Source organism: Centruroides sculpturatus, unplaced genomic scaffold (genome assembly GCF_000671375.1).
Source record: "Centruroides sculpturatus isolate CEXI.00-Female unplaced genomic scaffold, Cexi_2.0 scaffold918, whole genome shotgun sequence".
Classification (NCBI taxonomy): Eukaryota; Metazoa; Arthropoda; class Arachnida; order Scorpiones; family Buthidae; genus Centruroides; species Centruroides sculpturatus.
Genome location: NW_019385109.1, coordinates 254,106 through 274,498, shown reverse-complemented (window position 1 = coordinate 274,498; position 20,393 = coordinate 254,106). Strand labels below are relative to the sequence as shown.

The 20,393-nt window shown below is 30.8% G+C and overlaps 1 protein-coding gene across 1 annotated transcript; it reads right to left on the bottom strand.

Annotated features, from left to right (window-relative positions):
• Positions 1 to 1,919: 1,919 nt before the first annotated feature.
• LOC111634852 (cytochrome P450 3A6-like) lies at positions 1,920 to 8,055 on the bottom strand. Its single transcript, XM_023379689.1, has 14 exons — positions 7,930 to 8,055; positions 7,214 to 7,310; positions 7,084 to 7,133; positions 6,848 to 6,944; positions 6,643 to 6,771; positions 6,342 to 6,567; positions 5,891 to 6,033; positions 5,609 to 5,699; positions 5,358 to 5,439; positions 5,133 to 5,241; positions 3,463 to 3,551; positions 3,243 to 3,383; positions 2,910 to 3,069; positions 1,920 to 2,761 (listed from the first exon to the last, which is right to left on the bottom strand). Exons 1-14 carry the CDS (start codon positions 7,989 to 7,991, stop codon positions 2,690 to 2,692), a joined length of 1,548 nt encoding a protein of 515 aa, XP_023235457.1. The 5' UTR covers positions 7,992 to 8,055; the 3' UTR covers positions 1,920 to 2,689.
• Positions 8,056 to 20,393: the final 12,338 nt, after the last annotated feature.

Genomic DNA, 20,393 nt, shown 5'->3' with positions numbered 1-20,393 from the left:
GCCGGTCATCTATTAATTGGCACCAAACGTTCATTGTGCATCCGGTGCCCACAGTTTCCATACCTCCTCTCGAATTCCATCTATATAACTCAGTTCTGTCGATTAACTAAAGACAGGAGATGGACAGTAAAAATTTATAGGTCTACATTAACAATGATTGCTTCATAAATATAATATGAAAATGTAATTTGTATAAATTTTTAATAGTGTAAAGTGCAAACATATTTATGCAAAGCAGAGAAATCTATGAACGTTTATGTATAAACCAAGAGATCAGCAAATAACTTATGTTTGCTTTTAAGTATCGGCTAAATTTATAACAAATGATTATAACTGATTAATAGTCATTTTCTAACATAATTAGACAAACACAAAATGCTGTATTTTCTTAAACATTATTCACTAAAGTACTTTTGTATTAGAAAGACAAAAAAAAAGCGCGATATAATCCGAATATAATGAGATTGAGCGATATAATGAAGCATGTTATAACGAAGGGCTACTGTATGAATATATAATGCCGTACAGGTCTAGGGTCACGTGGCCACCAAAGTCCATAACCGTAAAAAACTGTTATCTGTTCAAAGGATTTCAGCTCTCCTCATTTGTAAGGCTTATAGGACTGCACCCATAGTGACCCTTTAGTAATGTTAGTGTTGATCCCTATCGACTTAGAAATTAAACGCATATTTGGCAGGAAAATCTTGTCACCTTACCCGGCGAGATTATAACGACTCGGATGTCTATAAAATGATTAGGTAAGATTCCCCCAGTTTGACCTTAATCGATGATATCAAAAAATTCAGCATCGACAAAAATACCCTCGCGACTTACGATTACCATCCTCCCATCAGCTCATCCCTGACGTTTACTTCGAAAATCCAGGTGATCATTCCATGTTTAGGATGTACACTGACAGTTCCAAGATGGGTGATGATGTGGGTGGGTGCCACTTTTGTAGTTTACTCCACGACCTTCACAACGCTTGCTTCCGTCTAGGTACACACTGCTCAATATCACAGGCAGAAACTTTAGCTATTTATATGAGCTTAATTCACATTAGGCGTAGAAGGACAGAAGACGCTACTTAGACTATCATATTTATTCTGACAATAGGGTAGCTTTACACAGATTGCGAAGTCTGATAGCCGCTTAAAACTCGTCCATCTCATACACCACATTCTCAGACTCTTAGAAAACAACATTAGTTACAATTTTTGTGATAACTCAGGATATATTTTTTTCTTCTTAATTAAAGTTTTTAGACTATTTACAAAAAATTAAATTTTTCGAGTCTATCTTTTAAATCCCTTATACACCACCACAGAAGTAACAGTTGTAAAAAATTGTTTTTGAAGAAAACTTCTAATGAAGAAAACACTTTTAAAACAGGTAAAAATTGGTAGAAAAGTCCGCAAAGTTAAAAAAGATCAAGTTCCAGCCTTTTCTTTTAGGTTCTGACACTTTTTACATTAAAACCATAATGAATTCTTCATACCATATGAAGATTTTTACCTGTTTTAGAAGTGTTTTCTTCATTAGAAGTTTTCTTCAAAAGCTATTTTTTAAAACTGTTTTACTTCTGTGTTGGTGTATAAGGGATTTAAAAGATAGACTCGAAAAATTTAATTTTTTGTAAATAGTCTAAAAACTTCAATTAAGAAGAAAACAACATTAGAATAGATTTCCAATGGTCCCGAGTCATGCGGGGGTTCTCGGCAACGAGATCGCTGACCGTCTTGCCAAGCAAGCTGCAAAGTCTTCAGTCACCAGTACTTTCAGTTACATTCCTACCTCGTACATCAACAATCACGTCAAGAAGTAAATCTTCATTCTCTGGCAAGACAGCTGGGACCATGACACCACTGATAGGCTCACCTACACTTTCATCCCAAGGTTAACACTACTGCGATTCTTCGCCACTTTTACTCTAGTTACACCCTGACTCAGCTACTTACAGGACACGGCAACTTTAAGTAATACATATATTTAACCTTGGAGACAATCCACAATACGGTTGTGGTATTCAGGAGGACAAAACACCACTTCACAGTTTTTCGCTGCAATAGGTACTGTACAATCACATTAAGAATAGTTTAATGAAAGCTGCTATTCTTGAAGGGTACAATTGGCCTTGCAACCCGTACCAACTCATTTGCATGAGTTGGTACGGGTTTGTCACATAGTTTGTCATTGTGTTCGTTTGCATTTCGCGCTTTCTGCCTAGCTGTTTAGTATTAAGATTCGCGCTCGCGTTCAGTTTTATTAGTATTAAGTAGATATAAGCCTTCCTACTAACAGCCACTTGGCACTAACTTCTACACTTAGCTATTCGTGGCGGCACTCAATTATTAGTGTTCGCTACACTCAGGTTTTCTTTTAGATCCTTCGGGGGAATACGGCCTTGCAGCCTAAATAAAAAACTATAGAAAGAGTTTCTGTGTGTCTCAGTAAATTTATTTCCTACAAAACTTCATTAATTAAAAGAAAATGTTACTTCAAACACTAAACATTTATTTATTTATTTAGTTTAATTTAAGCCATGAAATGAAATATAATTTTTTTCTAGTAAATTATGAAGATTTAGGAAGGAAAGACAGTATCTAGCAAAAATATTAATTTATGAAGATGAATAGTATTTGGTATATGTAATAATAATTAATTTATGAATACTTCCTATCGTCAGACATCATATTGGTGTTGCTTTTATATAAATAGGATTCTTGGAATGAATAATTACAAGACTGATATCGGTTTCAATCTGAAATCAAAACAAATTTATCATTTCAACGAAAACATTTTATCGTTTTTTAAATATAAAGTAATAATATTTATTTATGCTCGTTCATAAAGAGATAAATTAATAAACATATTATTTAAAAAATAATAATATAATGCTGAGTCTGTACCTCTTTTGTTTCTGGACAAAGAGTAATCTTGAAGTTTTTGACTAGATTAGCTAATATTAACCTTCCTATTAATTGAGCTGGTCTCATCCCTGTGCAGTGCCTTGGACCAATTCCAAATGGTTGATATATGTAAGGATCCACTTTAGATTTATCGTCGAATCTTTCCATCAAAATGAACATAAATTTTAATAATATTTTTATTTGTTTATTAAAAGAATTAAATAAATTTATTACAAAGTCCATACAATTAACAGTGCTTATATTTTTAATTTTATATTTGTCTATTTGTGAAAGTTTATACACTAAAATTTTATATAATATTTTTTAGCATACCTTTCGGGTTTAAATTCATCAGGTTCAGACCAATACTCAGGATTTCTGTGAAGACCCCATTGTGGTACATATACTGTCATACCCTTAGGAATCAATATATCTTTATATTTATAATCTTCCTCAGCAATCCTATTACTGAAGCTAATTTTCAAACATTAACAAATTGTTACAAATTTATAAACTTAATTCATTTTTGGCCAATTTTTCAAAAAATACATACGTTGGAACTGGTGGATATAATCTCAAAGTTTCACAAAAGACTTGGTCCAAATATTTCATTTTAGTTAAGGAAATATAGTCAATACTCTCCTGTAATTGTTGAATGTTTTATAAAAGACTAAATTATGTTTATATTTCCTTAAAATATTTTTTCTAACGTAAAAATAATTTGGCAACTAGTGTCAGTGGAGTATTTAATAGTACTGCATTTTAATGTGAATTAATACATCTAAAATTAGTGTATAAATTATATAATATTCTGTTTAAAAAATTATATAAAGAAAAGAAGTTTTATCTTATAGCCAGATACACACGTACTGATATATCTAAGCATGTAAATGAAAAAAAAACTGACAGTTCTGTCATCTATATGTTCAGGTATACCGGATAAGCACTTCTGTTTAGGAATGTCTGTCAGTTACAGCGGTATATGTGCGCCCGTATTTAGAAATCATTACTAAAAAATTTTGTATACAGAAATCTTATATTGTATAATTTAATTAATTGTCTAATTATGAAAAGAAATTATTGTACTTTAGTGTATGCATACTGCAAAATGGATTAATATTTTATAAACAAAATCTTTCTTCAAAATAATCATGATATCTTACATTTTCTATGTGTTTGTATATAAAGAGTGCAGAAACATTATACAGTGCATAACGACACTTCTTACTTCCTAAACTTGTTTTATGTATAAATTATTTTCATACTTTAATCCTGAGTTTAGGGCAATCTTTATATCGAAAAGATAATTTAGCTAAACATATTTTAAGTTTAAAAAATGTATTTAAAAAAAAAACGCAATAGTAATATTGATACGATGAAATTTTACCTGAAATTTTATTGTATAAATTTTAATAATCAGGTAAACAAATAAATAATGTCGTGTTTGAGATGTGAATACAATGCTTGTATATTTTTGTTTAAAATTATGTTATTTATCAGAATATTCATCTTCACATTTTTTTTCAACGGAAGGGCAGTTTGAAAATACCATTTTTAGCATTAAAAATTGAGTTACTTCCTCCTTTATAGCTGCGTAATTTGTAAATTGTTTTACACGTATATGATTATTCAGAGATCAGACGGAGATAAGTCAGCAGAATAGAAAGGATGAGGTAAAATTTTCCATCGAAAATGCATTATTTTGTTTCTTGTAATCTCTGTAATGTGTGGGTGAGCATTACCTTGTAAAATTAAAACACTTCGCCAAAAAATGGCTGTTTTAATCTTAATTTGTCGCGTAATCTTTGTAGCTGCTCATTATATAAATCTTCTGTGATAGCTTGACCAATGCTCAAGTACTTGTGACGAACCCTTCAAAACACAAAAAAAGATTTCTTCAAGAGTCATTTAAATCATTTACAAAAATGGTATTTTTAAACTGCCCCATGAAGAAAATGTAACTGAATATAAAGGTGAATATTTTGATGAATAAAACTATTTTAAACAAAAATACAAGCATTTTTATTTACATTTCAAAAAACATTATTTATTTGCTACCTGATACTGTGCTTTTTTAATTAATGGGTAAAAGTTCTTTACGGTGACATAAACTAGGTTTATTAATGACTAGGTTAATTTATATTGAAAATATTATATAAATATTATAGTTTAGAATAGTTAAATATACAAAGATTATAATTATATTTCAATATAAATAATTACATCTTTATTGCTGAACTGGAAGATTTCCTCTCTGATTCTGTCTTGCACTTCCGGATATTTAGCAATTAGATAAGTAGCAAACATCATTGGATTACGAATAGTGTCATATCTTAAATTAATACACAAAGATACAAAATTATAGTTATATATAGTTAATTATAGTTATATGTATTATTAATAATAAATGGAATATATTCTTATTTTAGTTGAAAATGTAATGCTTACGTTGCAATTGCCACGTAGAAACTATTAGCCAAACAGTTGATAGGTGTTAACAATGATTTCTTGTAAGTGTCTGATTTTGATTCTAAAAGAAAAAGAAAAGGAAAATTATGAAGAAATCCCGAAAAATATATTTTGTTATACATATAATTAAATCTAAAATTTACATTTATTTCTTATGAAATAAGAATATTTTTTTTATATCTATACATTTATACTAATAAAGGACAAAAAGTAAGGATTTATATAATTACCCGAGTCTTTAGAAATCTTTTCTGGTTTTGCTTGATTTTTTATGTAGATTGTATTAATCATTTGTTGGAGAACATCCGCATAATTTTCTTGCTATTAAATTAATAATTTCAGAAGGAAACGAAATTTATTAATTTTTATTGTTACAGTATATCTTCCCCAAGTAATTCATTATTTATTTGATTAATTTTGAATCAAATGCATAAGAATTTCTTTAAAATTATCAAATTTTTATTAAAGTTTTACTATTGAATTATTTTATAATTATTATACAATTCGCATACCTTCTGCAAAGAGAGTCTGGCAGAAATTGCATCTTTGCAAAGATCGACAACAGCCAACATCGATGGAACATTAATGAATCGCTTTACTTTATGAGTTGTAGTTCTGATGAAGTAAAGAAAGTCTCCAAATTCTGGAAAACATGCTAAAAGAAAATAATAATTATCTCATTATTATTTTGTTAATTAAAACAATACATTGTCTTTATGTAAAAAATAAATACATAAGTAAGTATTATTTCAAGCATCAAATACTTAATGTTTTAATTTTTGTATTTTAAATATTTAAATCACTCTTTTAATATATTTTACATTTTTTAAATAAAAATTATTGAATATTATGAAATAATATATACAACAATTTAGATATTACACTACCTTTTACATTTAAAATATTATGTTTCTTTTCTCGTTTGTTTTCACATAATATAAAATCGAAATTTAAATAATTTACCTGATATAAAATTAATAGTATTTGAAGCATTAGTTTCAAAGGCATAGTCCAACGAACGGGCGATTTTCTGTTTATTATTAACACGAACTCCAAGCGTTGTTTGAAAAGCCATATCTGCCAATAATATGGAATATATCTCTCTCATTTCTAACGTTTCTCCATTTTTAATCATCTCTCTAACTTCTTTCCAATTTTCTTCAATTGTACGGTTTACTGTAGGAGTTAGCTATTAATTAAAACATTGATAAATGCAATTATATCATTTAATCCTTGTTTTAATTAGAATTAAACAATGAAAAACCATTTTTAATTTGCTTGTAGTATAGCTAGGAGTTATCATGTCTCTAGTTTGCTTCCATATAGGTCCATCATTTATTGTGTTACTAATACCAAATAGTTTATTTGGCACAGCAGACATTGGAATATATGGCTATAAAAAATATAAATATTTTTATTTAAATTGTGCAATTATATTACTTAAATATTTCTTCGATCGTATGACTTACGTTTCTTTTATGAAAAATTTGAGCTTCTTTAACTTGAATGAGCTTCAATAATTCTGGATCGTTAACTGCTAGAACAGGATTAACTCCAAAATAATAACTGTCAAATGATAAGTTTAATTAATTTATAATCAAAACTTAAGAAACTCTTAATTACTTTCTTAAAATACTATATACATATGGTGAAAGTAAATTTTTTTAATAAAAAATTAATGTATAAAAAATGTTTAGAAAATTACCCGTAAATGGATCCATATTTTTTTATCCAATCTAATTCACATTGTTTATCCTGGGAAAAAAATATTTAAATAAATTTAAAGTTTAAATTTTAAAAAAAAATTAAATTCGGCTTGAGTTAATTAACGTTACCAGTTTAATCATTTCCAAAATATTTCCAAACCAAAATGATGGCTTTGGTCCAGGGATATTAAGTTTTTCAAAAGTTCGAAATATTTCTTTTCTTTTGCTATTAAAAAGTCACAAAAATATTTATAAACAGTCAAAATTAACCGTAAAAAATGATAACATTTAATTAAGAACATAAATAATTTTAATATAATATGCTTTCTACAAATACGTAGTACATAACTTCATTGAAGGGTTATCACAGAATTGAAAAACCATTATTGCCTTTTAAGCCACCTAAAATGCATTTCGGTCCCTGGTATTAAATGGCCCTCATCAGTTAAGTAATTATATATTATATACTGTTTAAGACAAAAAAAATATTATAAATAAATTTTACAAGATTCACACATTTAAACCATATAATATCATTAAAATAATAAAAATAAAATGATAAAAATGAGGGCTACTTAACGCCAGAGCCCGAAGTGAACTTTAGCACGCACATAAGGCAATAATTGTTTCAATTGTTTGATAACCCTTCAATAAAATTATGTACTACATATTTGTAGAATGTATATTGTATTATATATATAAAAAGGGATTGAGGGATAATTGATAAATAAATACTCTTTCTTCCCTTATACAAAACACAATATTGACAACTGCACTTTAATTCAAATAAAACTGAAGCAAAATGAATTGCCTTCAAATTACATAAATAACATAAAGATACTTACAGATACCATTTAATTATAGTGATAATCGATAAAACTAGAAAAAAGAATACAAGAGGATCCATATTGTATCTCCCTTCTATGACAGAACTCTTTTACAGTATCTTAGCGATATACATTCTCTTTAAATGAATTTTAAAATATATATATATTTTTTTCGTACTTTGTTCTGTTATACAACATCACTAATCAATAAAAATGTATATAAAATGTCCAAAGATAAGATTGTTAATGATAGTGTAATCTTACTTTACATAATCATTTATTATCGTAATCGATAATATTTGATTTAAACCCGTTGTCATAGAGTCAGACGATAAGCTGTAAACAACATATTTAAATGTACACTTTCTTCTAGACAAAGCAATATAAGTTGCCATCTTAACTCATCTATATAGCCTTTGTAAAATTGAATTCTTATCTGTTGTTCGAGTATCACATGAGAACGGATAAAACCGATTTCTATGAAACTTTGTACATATATTCAGGATAATATATTTTCTTTTTTAGAGCGAAGCCAGATACCATAGCTGCAGTTCGTTTTGCTTTAACTTCATGCATGAAATGAAGAAAGAATGTAGTCACTTCTCTGAACGCTACAAAATGTATTCTTCCGTGCTGCCTGTCTCATTGTAGAACAATAGCAGCGTCCTAATAAAAATGTTAAAAATCTCGAATTTCTTTTTAATAATGTTAAGAAAAACATTGATTTAAAATTTGATAGGTAATAAATTCAGAAATAAGAAAGTAATTATATTTAACAATTTTTCTTCTTAATAATAAGATGAATTTTTAATTTAAGTTATATTTTATCATCAAAACACTAAGATGAAAAGTTCGGTTTCTTGTACCACTTTCTCATTGAATCTTTTAATTATATTTCATAAAAAATATTGTATATACAAATCAGTTCTATTTTCTTATATCAAATCTTTTGCTTATTTAAATCCAAGCATGCTTTACAGCCAACTAAAAGTCCAAAAAAGCAAGTAGGCTAAACACGATCCCGATTTCATTGCCTGATAGAAATAAAAGCACGGGAATATGTCACATAGAATAATTTTGGAGGGCTATATCTCGCGAAGATATGGTTCCTTTGACTTTTTTGTTTCTATATGCCTATGAGTTCCTACAGCTCCGTTAAGGTCCCAAACGTATCATTCAGAGCTTGAATTAAGCCTGCATTTTTAGATTCTACTTTTTGTGTTTAAATCCATAAACTGAGAATTTTCATGTCTTTGAACCAGAGCTGTGGAGTCGTGTAAAAATCTACCGACTCCGACCAGGGGCGGACTTGTTACCAAAAGAGACCCGGAAATTCTGATGTCATCACGATAAACGATTTAAGATAAACGATTTAATAAATAGAGTTCTAATGAAGATAGAACGTAGAAACTTTTTATTCCAAAGCTAAAAGACACCTTTAAGTAATGACACAGTCAATATATAAATATGTATTCGATAATTTTTACTTTTCCGGCTGTTAAATATAACAGAGGAAAAGTGGTAGGTCAAAAAATGACCCCTCCCAAATTTTTACATTTTTGGACTCGGGACATCTTGAAATTTCGAGATATGCAAAAGATTCGAGATTTTTTCTATATGTGTGTATGTTAGACTGTGTGTGGGGGGACATGTTTTTGTTCACCCTGTTTGAAGCCTAATAATTTCAGTGGTTTTTAAATCGGAGTCAGATGGTAAACACAGGAGTTAGTTATTAAGCGTCAAAGTGGTTGAACTAAATCGTGTCCCCATACACATTCTAACATCTTAGGCGAGGACAACTTAACGGATTTTACTGTATTTTTATAAAATGACAAAAAGCTTACTTTGAGGGTAGAGACGAGTTTTATTTTTTATTTTTTTATTTTGAACATTAATAAGGAGTAAAATATTCACTAAGACATATGACACATGACCCATTTTATGTTTTCACCCTGTCGACCTTTAATTAAGAACCAAAATTTAATATCGTTAATGCCCCTTTATACGCAAATTACAGTGCCACATTTCGTTTCTTAGACTTTACCCATTCTGAGACATTGTTTAATATCTCAGAACAGAAAATAAAGAAATTAAACAAATTAGACGCCAACATACAAACACGCGCGAATTTTTCCCCTTTTATTGCCTGTTTTGGGGGGGTTTGGGAGGTCTCCAAACGTGTAGATTTGAAAAAAAAAAACTTGGGAGGGTGAAATTTGACACGATTCCAATACTTTTATGTTTTATATACATAACAAGTTGGGAAGTAAAAGGAGTCGGCGGAATTTTTGACGACTCCGACTCCACAGCCCTGTTTTGAACAGAACGTTATTGTATTTCTCCTTATGAAGTAATTTTTTTTATCAGTATTGAATGTTTTTTTTATCTACAAATACATTAATTACTCTATTGAAGAATTACAAGTTACTGTAATATGCTAAATTCAATTATACAGTAATTCTCTCATATAATCGACAAAATTCTTACATCATTGATTGCATTGATAAATGCTTTCAATGCGTTTTTACATCTTAGAAATTAGATTGTCAAGGAACGAATCCTGATGGCATTTAATTTGACTAAACGCTGCAATTATTTTAGTATTTCACTTACAAATAAGTTTCTTTTAAAATTATTCTATATTATTTCATTAATGATGAATATTATTACTTATCTTAACATTATGATTTAAAGCACTAACAGAGTTTTAAAATTAATACGTAAGTGTCCAAAGTACTTTAAAATCTTTAGACTGATTACCAAATTATTATTCATTGTCCTGACAACAAGTTCATAACAAGATTATTTTATCGTGAAATTTATAAAGTAGATATTAAAATTATAATAATAGAGGCGTAACTGAAAGTTTTTCTTGGACTTGTTCCATAAATTAATTAACTCATAATAGGCATGGTCTTTTTTATTCTTTAATTTGAAATCTTTTTCTATGAGACTTAAAAATGTACCAAAATATAATGTGATAATTCGCGGTTTATTTTTAACTGAATGAAAAGTTGATGACATATGTTCACTGTTCCGTATTGTTCATTATTACGGCAATGTTCAGTAAAAATATGATGGAGAATTGATGTATTTTAGATATCATCTAACTGCTTAGCTCACAAGTGATAACTATATGCACAGTCATTTTGATAAAGTAGTTAAGGTTGCTACAAACGTTGAAAATTTTCTTTGTTTTTTAAACTCTTTCTGCCTTATGGGCACTAAGAAGGCCCTTTTTTCAAGCCAATCGTGAGTTTGGTCAGGCCCGCAATGGAACGGCCGGATGGTGAGAGACGGAGTCTACATATCCGGGAAAGGCCACGCAAAAAAATTAGTTTTTCAACCTTACTGGTACGAACCAAACAAAGCCTTACAGAGCACCCAGAACTGTGAACTTATTCTAACTTAATTATTACTTATTTATTTTTTAAATAATCTCTTTAACGTTTTCCTTTCCATAGTAAATAACGCATAAGATTAAAAAATCCAGCAACGGGTCGTCTAACTTTCACGCCAAAATTTGGTGGCTTTATCTATTATAATTTTTTTACTATTTTAAAATAGCAAAAAGCTTAATTTTGAGGGTAGAGATGGAGTAAAGTTCAAAACGCCCATATACCCAGTTAAATTTAAAACTTATATATATATTGAAAATAAACGTATGTACAGTTACAAAGTTCACAAAACAAACATTTACAAAACGTTAATTACAACAAAGTTCAACACATTTATCCACTACAACAGGTCCGTCGAAAAGACACCTTGCGACGAACTAACTCTTAAGTCATTTACAGTCCAACAAGATGAAACAATTAGACGAACTAAAGTCAAGCGTGAGTTCCATAGATGTATCCCAGGCGAACTCAATTTCCCGCCACAACTCAATCCTTTTATATGGATTGAAGCCGAATTGGATTCCACCAATCAGCGCTTAGCCGCGCTACAAGACGTCCGCCGATTGTCCGATGTCTCTCAACCAATCGGTGGTCGAGTTTTCAAAAGTGGTCCGATTGCTGTTCCTATGGCGACAACCGTCGTTCGTCGAACGATTGGAAAAGCGCGGGAAAACCGTGCGCCAGACGATTTTTATCCCGATAGATGGGTTTTATAAAAAAAATTATAAATGCTAAAAACGAGTAAAATCATCATTAAGTCTGACCCTACTGAAGATACACACGACCCCGTTTATCGTCTCACTCCGTCAACATTTAACCACAAAAATTTAATAGCATCAATTCTCCTAACAAACAAACCACTGTGCAAAATTTCAGAAATTTTCAACAAAACACACAAGAGTTATTAAGCTTCAAATAGAGTGAGCAAAATTGAGTCCCTTCCCCACACACTAATATTCATACATACAGAAATTACCCCCGAATTTTCATGCATTTCTCAACGTATCAAAGACGTAAATACACTGCAACAATGTGTATGGTAAAAGTGAGTTCATTTCACCAAGGAGGATCACAATGTCAAAAATATAACCAAAATAACAGATGGCCGTGGTCTTATTAAATACAGTTAATCTGCAATACAAACAAATTCTGGAAAATGGTCCCCTAGTTTTAATAACGTTAAGAAAACTCGGAAAACGTGTATGGCCAGCCGTTGACCAGGCACGAACTCACGACCAAATATCAGCGTTTACTCGCTTTCTTTACTCGACCACTAGTGGGCCCAAAGAATAAATATGAAAAAATACATTATAAAAATATTTCTGATTTATTCTGCCGGGTGAAGTTAGTAACAGAAAATAAATTCCATTTGAAGCTACAGAACCATCGTCAAGGTCTCATCCTTCTCTGTGGGTTTTTTGTTTGTCTAGAAAACCTGTAATGACTAGGCAGCATCGCAATTACGGGAAAATCTGGAATCACGCCATTTCCAAAACAAAAATGTTGATAATGTATTTGAAGGTTTGTTTGAAAAAATTATTGTAGAATCAAATGATGCATCATATGACCAATATGACTCGCTTCTGATTGTTTGCTTACGAGCTTCTTCGCACAATCTCCTTTGGCAGGTTTCTTTTGGAAACAATATGTATACTGTACTATATTTACATATAGTATGTAGTACTGTACATATTATATGGCGGATGAAATAGATTTCGATGGAGTCAAATTAAATTCGTCCCTGAAATAAAAGTAAAACCATAAGTAATCAATCAGCAATATGCTTATTATGGACACATACTTCCCTTCTGGACTACTTGAAACCTGAAAATGAACGAATCACATATTAATAACAACTCTTGCAATTATCAAAAATTGGATTTACACTTATCTTTTAGTTGTGAAAGCATCGCGTGTCTCAAACTTTAAATATTTAAAGCAAGACACACGAAATAAGAAAATTTCATAGTGGACATTAAACCCGAAGATGCATTTTTCACAATGATACAATTCTAACAAACGGGATTCATTGTTACTTAATATTCCTTTCTGAAGCATTGTTTTCAATTCAATTGTTTTTCTAATTATGCGATTTTTAAAATAAAATAAATTAAATGTAACATACACATAATACTTTTAACTGTGTTTATTTTAATTTATTTAAAATGTGATTTTATTTTTCCAAAATATTGCATTGTTTTTGCACTTGCTTATAAATTATAATATAATAATATTATAGTAAACAGGCAGAGAAGATTTACGTGATAAAGAAAATTGGGTCCACACAGCGCCAGGTAACAGAAGAAAAACTATCGTGTCTCGAAAGAACAATGTTAATGTAATTCAATGTACAGGAAATTTAAGTGTTACATAATTATATCCGAAAAATCTTAAATGTACTGTCAGATTTGCAAGAAATGCGAAATAATTACTTTTCGGTGTGGTCATTTTAACATATAATCTAGACATGTCCTATGGAAAATATTTGTGAAAATAGAGAAATTCTCATTAATTAAAGTTTAGTGAATAGAAGTTTGAATTTTATATATGTGAGATTAGCAGTGGGCCACTGGGCTCATCCCAAATGACCACTTACTCTGCAACAGGTTGGTAAAGCCCGTTCTCGGCTTGTCGGATGGCTAGGAGGGCAAAAATTTGAATGGGGAGTGCGTCGGTAAGTCGGCAGGTATCCTTCAGAGACAAGAGACAGGTTTAAAAACTAAACAAGCATTTATTTATTTAACTAAGCTAGGATACATAAGTTAAATGCGATTAAATAAGTTCACTATATAAAACGGACGTTCTAATTAGTGTTGTAACGAATAGTATATTCGGCCAAACTATTCGGCTTGATTAACGCACGTAATTGGCGCGCAAACCGTATTATGGCAAGGATCCTGCTCTCTATTGGCTCGCTGTCACTACGCTTCGCCAATCGCGTTAATTCTTGGCAGTTGTAGNCAGTGGGCCACTGGGCTCATCCCAAATGACCACTTACTCTGCAACAGGTTGGTAAAGCCCGTTCTCGGCTTGTCGGATGGCTAGGAGGGCAAAAATTTGAATGGGGAGTGCGTCGGTAAGTCGGCAGGTATCCTTCAGAGACAAGAGACAGGTTTAAAAACTAAACAAGCATTTATTTATATAACTAAGCTAGGATACATAAGTTAAATGCGATTAAATAAGTTCACTATACAAAAGGGACGCTCTAATAGCTTTACATGCTAGTCTGAGAGAGAGTTCACAAAGCTCTAAAAAGTACAAATAGGCTATACGAAAGATAATGAGATGTATTGAGTGAGTAAACATCCATCTTAAGAATGATTTACTTTTCCATTTAAAACGAATTAGAAACTTCATTCTGGACGTGTTAAGCCGAGTGTTAAAAAAAGAGAAAGAGGAAGTACACTGCCAATACGATCTCTAACCCAAGTTGTCCCCTGCTCTTGCCAGATCGATGTGGAATAGCTTATTAGTGTCAAACGTAAACATTAAACGTATAATTTTAATATTGCAATAATTTTTTTAAACTGATTTTTAAATATCGAAATGTGGCAAAGATATTGAAATGCTGTTGAAATTCCGTCTTTAGTATTGCCACTCTGTTCGTACAAAATTTTAATATTACTCAATTGAATTTTAATATTACTCAATTGATATCTGTTCGTACAAAATTTTAATATTACTCAATTGATAAACATATCAATTGAGTAATATTAAAATTTAATTAATTTAATTAATACAAATTTAATTAATTTAATTAATACAAATTAAAAGCTTATTATTCTTAAGCTTTTAATTTGTATTAAAGCCTTATTATATTTTATGATATTTGTATAATATTTAACAAATTTTTTATACGTATTTGCATATCTTTCAGGTCTAAATTCTTCAAGTTCAGTCTTCACTCATTATTAGATCATAAGCAGGCCTATTGATTTAATTATTGATTTATAGGAGTATTAATTTTAATCACAGATCTTTTATAGATTAAGTTATTTTAATTTACACTTAAGCTTAAAATATTTAAGTTGTTTTATAATTAATAAATTGTGTGCAGTTAAAAATCTAAAAATATATTATATTCAATTTTTTTAAATTATTATTATTTGAAATGGAAATTGTGAAATTAAATTAAAGCGAATAAATCTAAAGCTGATTACAGTGTTTAATCGAAATAATTACATCTTTATTGTTGAATTGAGAGATTTCTTCTCTGATTCTGTCCTGCACTTCTGGATACTTGGCAATGAGATACGTAGCAAACATCATAAGATTACGAATTGTGTTATAGCTTAAATAAATGAAATAATAAAATATGTATGTGTCAATATTGATTAAATTTTTTTTAATTTATTGAATAAAAAATAATGCTTACGTTGAAATAGTAGGATAAAAACTATTTGCCAAATAGTTTACAGGTGTCAGTAGGGGAGACCGGGGCTAGTTGTCACAGTTTTTAATCATTTCTACTTTTAGGGTCTATAATATCAATTTAGGTTTAAGTGAAAATGTATACACCTACATAACTTTTTATTTTGCTTTATAATAAATATATGAACATTCAATAATTTTTTGTCATAGTAATTAATTTTTTTAGAAACTGTTATCCTGTGACAAAGGGATATGTTGTCACATATGTAGTCTAATTTCTCACATTTCCTGAGTTTATTTTGCTTACGTTAAATTATGCGTAATATGACATTTACTCGTGCCAATTCTATAAAGAAAATATATTACTAATTTACTTTTATTCCGCAAAAGACAAGTAACTCGAATCTTTACATATTGTTTTCAGAATCACAGTTGTGACAACTGAAGTGTAGAAGTTAAAAAAAAAAAAATAGAAATAATCTTAGAAATTAATTATTAAGAAAGAGTAAGGGATAAAGAAGAAATAACTAGCAGTAGAACAGACTGAATGACTAAAACAACAAAATATGTTCTTATTTAGATGTAACTTTGAGAAAACTGAAAAATAATTTTTTTATAAAATTTATTTACAGATTTTATCTGTCTGTACGATAAAAAATAAATCTAAAATTAAAATCATGGCATGCAGGTCCTCTCACATATTTGTTCTTTTATGCGCAAATAAAGAAAATTTATAATTACAGTTTTAAGTAATGAAAATCAACAGAGTTATATACTGTTTGAAGTGTTTTCAAATTCTTTTATCACTTATTTTGTTTTTGTTTGATAATTTTATTATATTGTGAAATTCCTGATAAATAAATGTTATCTCTATTTATGATTCTTAAAAACATTTCCTTTTTCTTCATTTTTAACTCTTTCCATTCCGAGGGCATTAAAAGCTTTTAATTATATCCATTATGTGTTTTGCCAGGGCACAATGAAGAACAGCTGTAGCATATCAGAACAGAACATTTCCCCGAAAAATTCCAAGGTTTCCCACTACCCAAATTTAATACTTGGTTTCCCTAGAGTGGTAACCTGACGACTTAACCATCTTGGTTATTCAACGATCAAAAAATATACGTTATATTAAATTTCTCTTTAGAGGATATAGCGAACATAGTTTGACCTCGATTGATCGTAAGATTTCGATACAATGAACCTTTCTTTTATCTCTCTGTCCGATTATAATATACCATACAAACACCAATCGATATTTACAAAAAAAATATTCAATGATAACTGTGACAAAATTTAAATTTTCAACGGCTAAGATTAGATGGCTCATAAATTCCAATCTCTACTTTCTTTCTTTCATTAACCCATGTATAATTTTCGTTTTTACAGTTAGTACTATTTGTTTTGACGAGACTGTGCAATTAAACGTACTTTACATCACAGATCTTTCTATCGGTTATTATAAATATTCGATTCTAACCGGTTCTATTGGTAAAAAATAAGTAGAAAACAATTTTATTTTATTTGTTTCCTATATATTGTTTTAACTAACTTTTGCTTTATTATCAGCAAACAAATAAATACATAATAAGTATGTTGTATTCCTTTCTTTCAACACATATAGCCCTTTGTATGTCGGTGAATAACCTAATCAATACTTTCATTTATAATAGGCAAATAGGTATACTGTAGTATTTTAATCTTAATTGAAGAACATACGTAGGATTGCATCTTATGTCAGACAAGATGTAAATTTCAATTGTAAGAAATAGAAAAGCTCGCTTAAGATAATTTCTGATGCTCAGTAAATGCATCCATGTCAATTCCTGAATGTTATAAAAATGCAATTAGCAAAAATTTGTCAATTTTCACAATTCGTAATTTATTTTTTGTGGAGTCCAGCTTCCCACCACAAAAAGTCGTGGCGCAATCAAACGCAGCGATTTCATTTATAATTACGTGGAGATCATGCTGTCTTTTAGGTTTGATTTGTTGTGCAGTGATAAGAAATAAATACAGATTACAATTAAAATTATTTTTAGAAGATTAATTTAGCTTATTAGATTATAAAAGAATGATAGCTAGGCGACAATCGACAATCGTGTCGCGTAGCTATCATTCTTTTATTTATATGTAATTTCATAATGTTTAGGGTCTAATTAGCAAACGTTTTGTTGTTTGATTCTGTTTGAACGAGTAAGCATCTTCACAGAATTGTCTGGTGGAAAATTCATTGCGATAATAACTACCACTTCACATACCGTGTTTCCCCGAAAATAAGACAGTGTGTTATATTATTTTTTGCTCTGAAAAATGCGCTACGTCTTACTTTCAGGGAATGTCTTATTTTTTCCAGGAAGAAGAAGAATTCACATTTATTATTGAACAAAAAAAACTCCCAAGTCGAACTTAGACGAGAGTGACGTATATCTGATGTGTCGAACTGTCGCCTTTTTATAGCGTCAACTTCGGACTCGATGACCAATTAGTGCTTACTGAACCGGAGCACTATGCAAATGTCATGTGGCGTGATTCCCGGCCGACCAATCAGCCATCACCAGCCGTAACGTTATGCAAATATGTGATTCCCAAGCTATAGTCTTATGCAAATTATGCCGTGTGACGTAATTGTCTGCTGACCAATCAGTGGCTGTACTTTCAAAAAGCCAACGGCCACTTTCAACCATCTGTCGATGACCGTTAGGACTAAAAAAAAACTTCGCTAGGTCTTACTTTCAGGGGAGGTCTTATATTTCGCAATTCAGCAAAATCTGCGCTAGGTCTTATTTTCGCGGAAGCACGGTAAATCAAGGTAAAAATGTAAACAAACATTAGAAAATTGCTATTTTCGTCGTTTTCCAACTCCAATTTAGCTAATTTTCATATTTATTGACGTTATTTAAACGAATAAGTGTTTTTGTTAAATGTTGGAAGAATGAGAGGCGACACTTACAGAGAAAAAGAGAAACAAAGAGCAGACGACAGAATCAAAGCAGTTTTCGGAAATCCGGATAACAGAACGTTGTTGGTATTAGCAATGGGGTGGATGAAATGAATCTCTTCATTTTTTTTTAGTGAAAGGAATAAACAGTTACTACTGTGATCTTGATACCCAACTCTACCCCTTCTCCAGTTACAAAGAAATCCATGTCAATCGCTGAAACTTCAAATAATTGACACTGTAATAAAGCACTTATCGATTTGTTTACATTAAAAAAAGTGTGATTGACACTCTTTTGTAAAGATAATAAACATTTACTATTTTGACCTTGACTTCCAACCCCACTTCGCTCCAATTACAAAGGATTGGAGAGAAGTGGGTTTCACTGTCTGGCATCGGTGCGAGGCAATGAGATAATTTAAAAGCAAGTGAAACTAGATACGTTTATGTTTTGCTTTTTTTAGATCGAGTTGCAGTAATATAAACACAAGAAACGTTAGAAGGGCATAAATAAAAAATATAAGAGAGGTTGAGGCGCACGTTTTAAACGTGTAAACGTGTACGTGTGACGTTCGGCGCCGCTTTCCCGTAAGCCTAAAAGTTTGACAATGGTGTTTGGATAGTCGGTGGAATCACGCTCGACATTCCAAACACCATCGTCAAACTTTTAGGCTTACGGGAAAGCGGCGCCGAACGTCACACGTACACGTTTACACGTTTAAAACGTGCGCCTCAACCTCTCTTATATTTTTTATTTATGCCCTTCTAACGTTTCTTGTGTTTATATTACTGCAACTCGATCTAAAAAAAGCAAAACATAAACGTATCTAGTTTCACTTGCTTTTAAATTATCTCATTGCCTCGCACCGATGCCAGACAGTGAAACCCACTTCTCTCCAATCCTTTGTAATTGGAGCGAAGTGGGGTTGGAAGTCAAGGTCAAAATAGTAAATGTTTATTATCTTTACAAAAGAGTGTCAATCACACTTTTTTTAATGTAAACAAATCGATAAGTGCTTTATTACAGTGTCAATTATTTGAAGTTTCAGCGATTGACATGGATTTCTTTGTAACTGGAGAAGGGGTAGAGTTGGGTATCAAGATCACAGTAGTAACTGTTTATTCCTTTCACTAAAAAAAAATGAAGAGATTCATTTCATCCACCCCATTGCTAATACCAACAACGTTCTGTTATCCGGATTTCCGAAAACTGCTTTGATTCTGTCGTCTGCTCTTTGTTTCTCTTTTTCTCTGTAAGTGTCGCCTCTCATTCTTCCAACATTTAACAAAAACACTTATTCGTTTAAATAACGTCAATAAATATGAAAATTAGCTAAATTGGAGTTGGAAAACGACGAAAATAGCAATTTTCTAATGTTTGTTTACATTTTTACCTTGATTTACCGTGCTTCCGCGAAAATAAGACCTAGCGCAGATTTTGCTGAATTGCGAAATATAAGACCTCCCCTGAAAGTAAGACCTAGCGAAGTTTTTTTTTAGTCCTAACGGTCATCGACAGATGGTTGAAAGTGGCCGTTGGCTTTTTGAAAGTACAGCCACTGATTGGTCAGCAGACAATTACGTCACACGGCATAATTTGCATAAGACTATAGCTTGGGAATCACATATTTGCATAACGTTACGGCTGGTGATGGCTGATTGGTCGGCCGGGAATCACGCCACATGACATTTGCATAGTGCTCCGGTTCAGTAAGCACTAATTGGTCATCGAGTCCGAAGTTGACGCTATAAAAAGGCGACAGTTCGACACA

Excerpts from the sequence above, each read along its gene's own strand:
- LOC111634852 (XM_023379689.1), bottom strand. The coding sequence starts at position 7,991 with ATGGATCCTCTTGTATTCTTTTTTCTAGTTTTATCGATTATCACTATA. Across the intron at positions 6,945-7,083 it reads AAATATGGATCCATTTACGG|TTATTATTTTGGAGTTAATC; the intron begins GTAATTTTCTAA and ends ATCATTTGACAG. Across the intron at positions 3,384-3,462 it reads TTATATCCACCAGTTCCAAC|CTTCAGTAATAGGATTGCTG; the intron begins GTATGTATTTTT and ends TTTGAAAATTAG.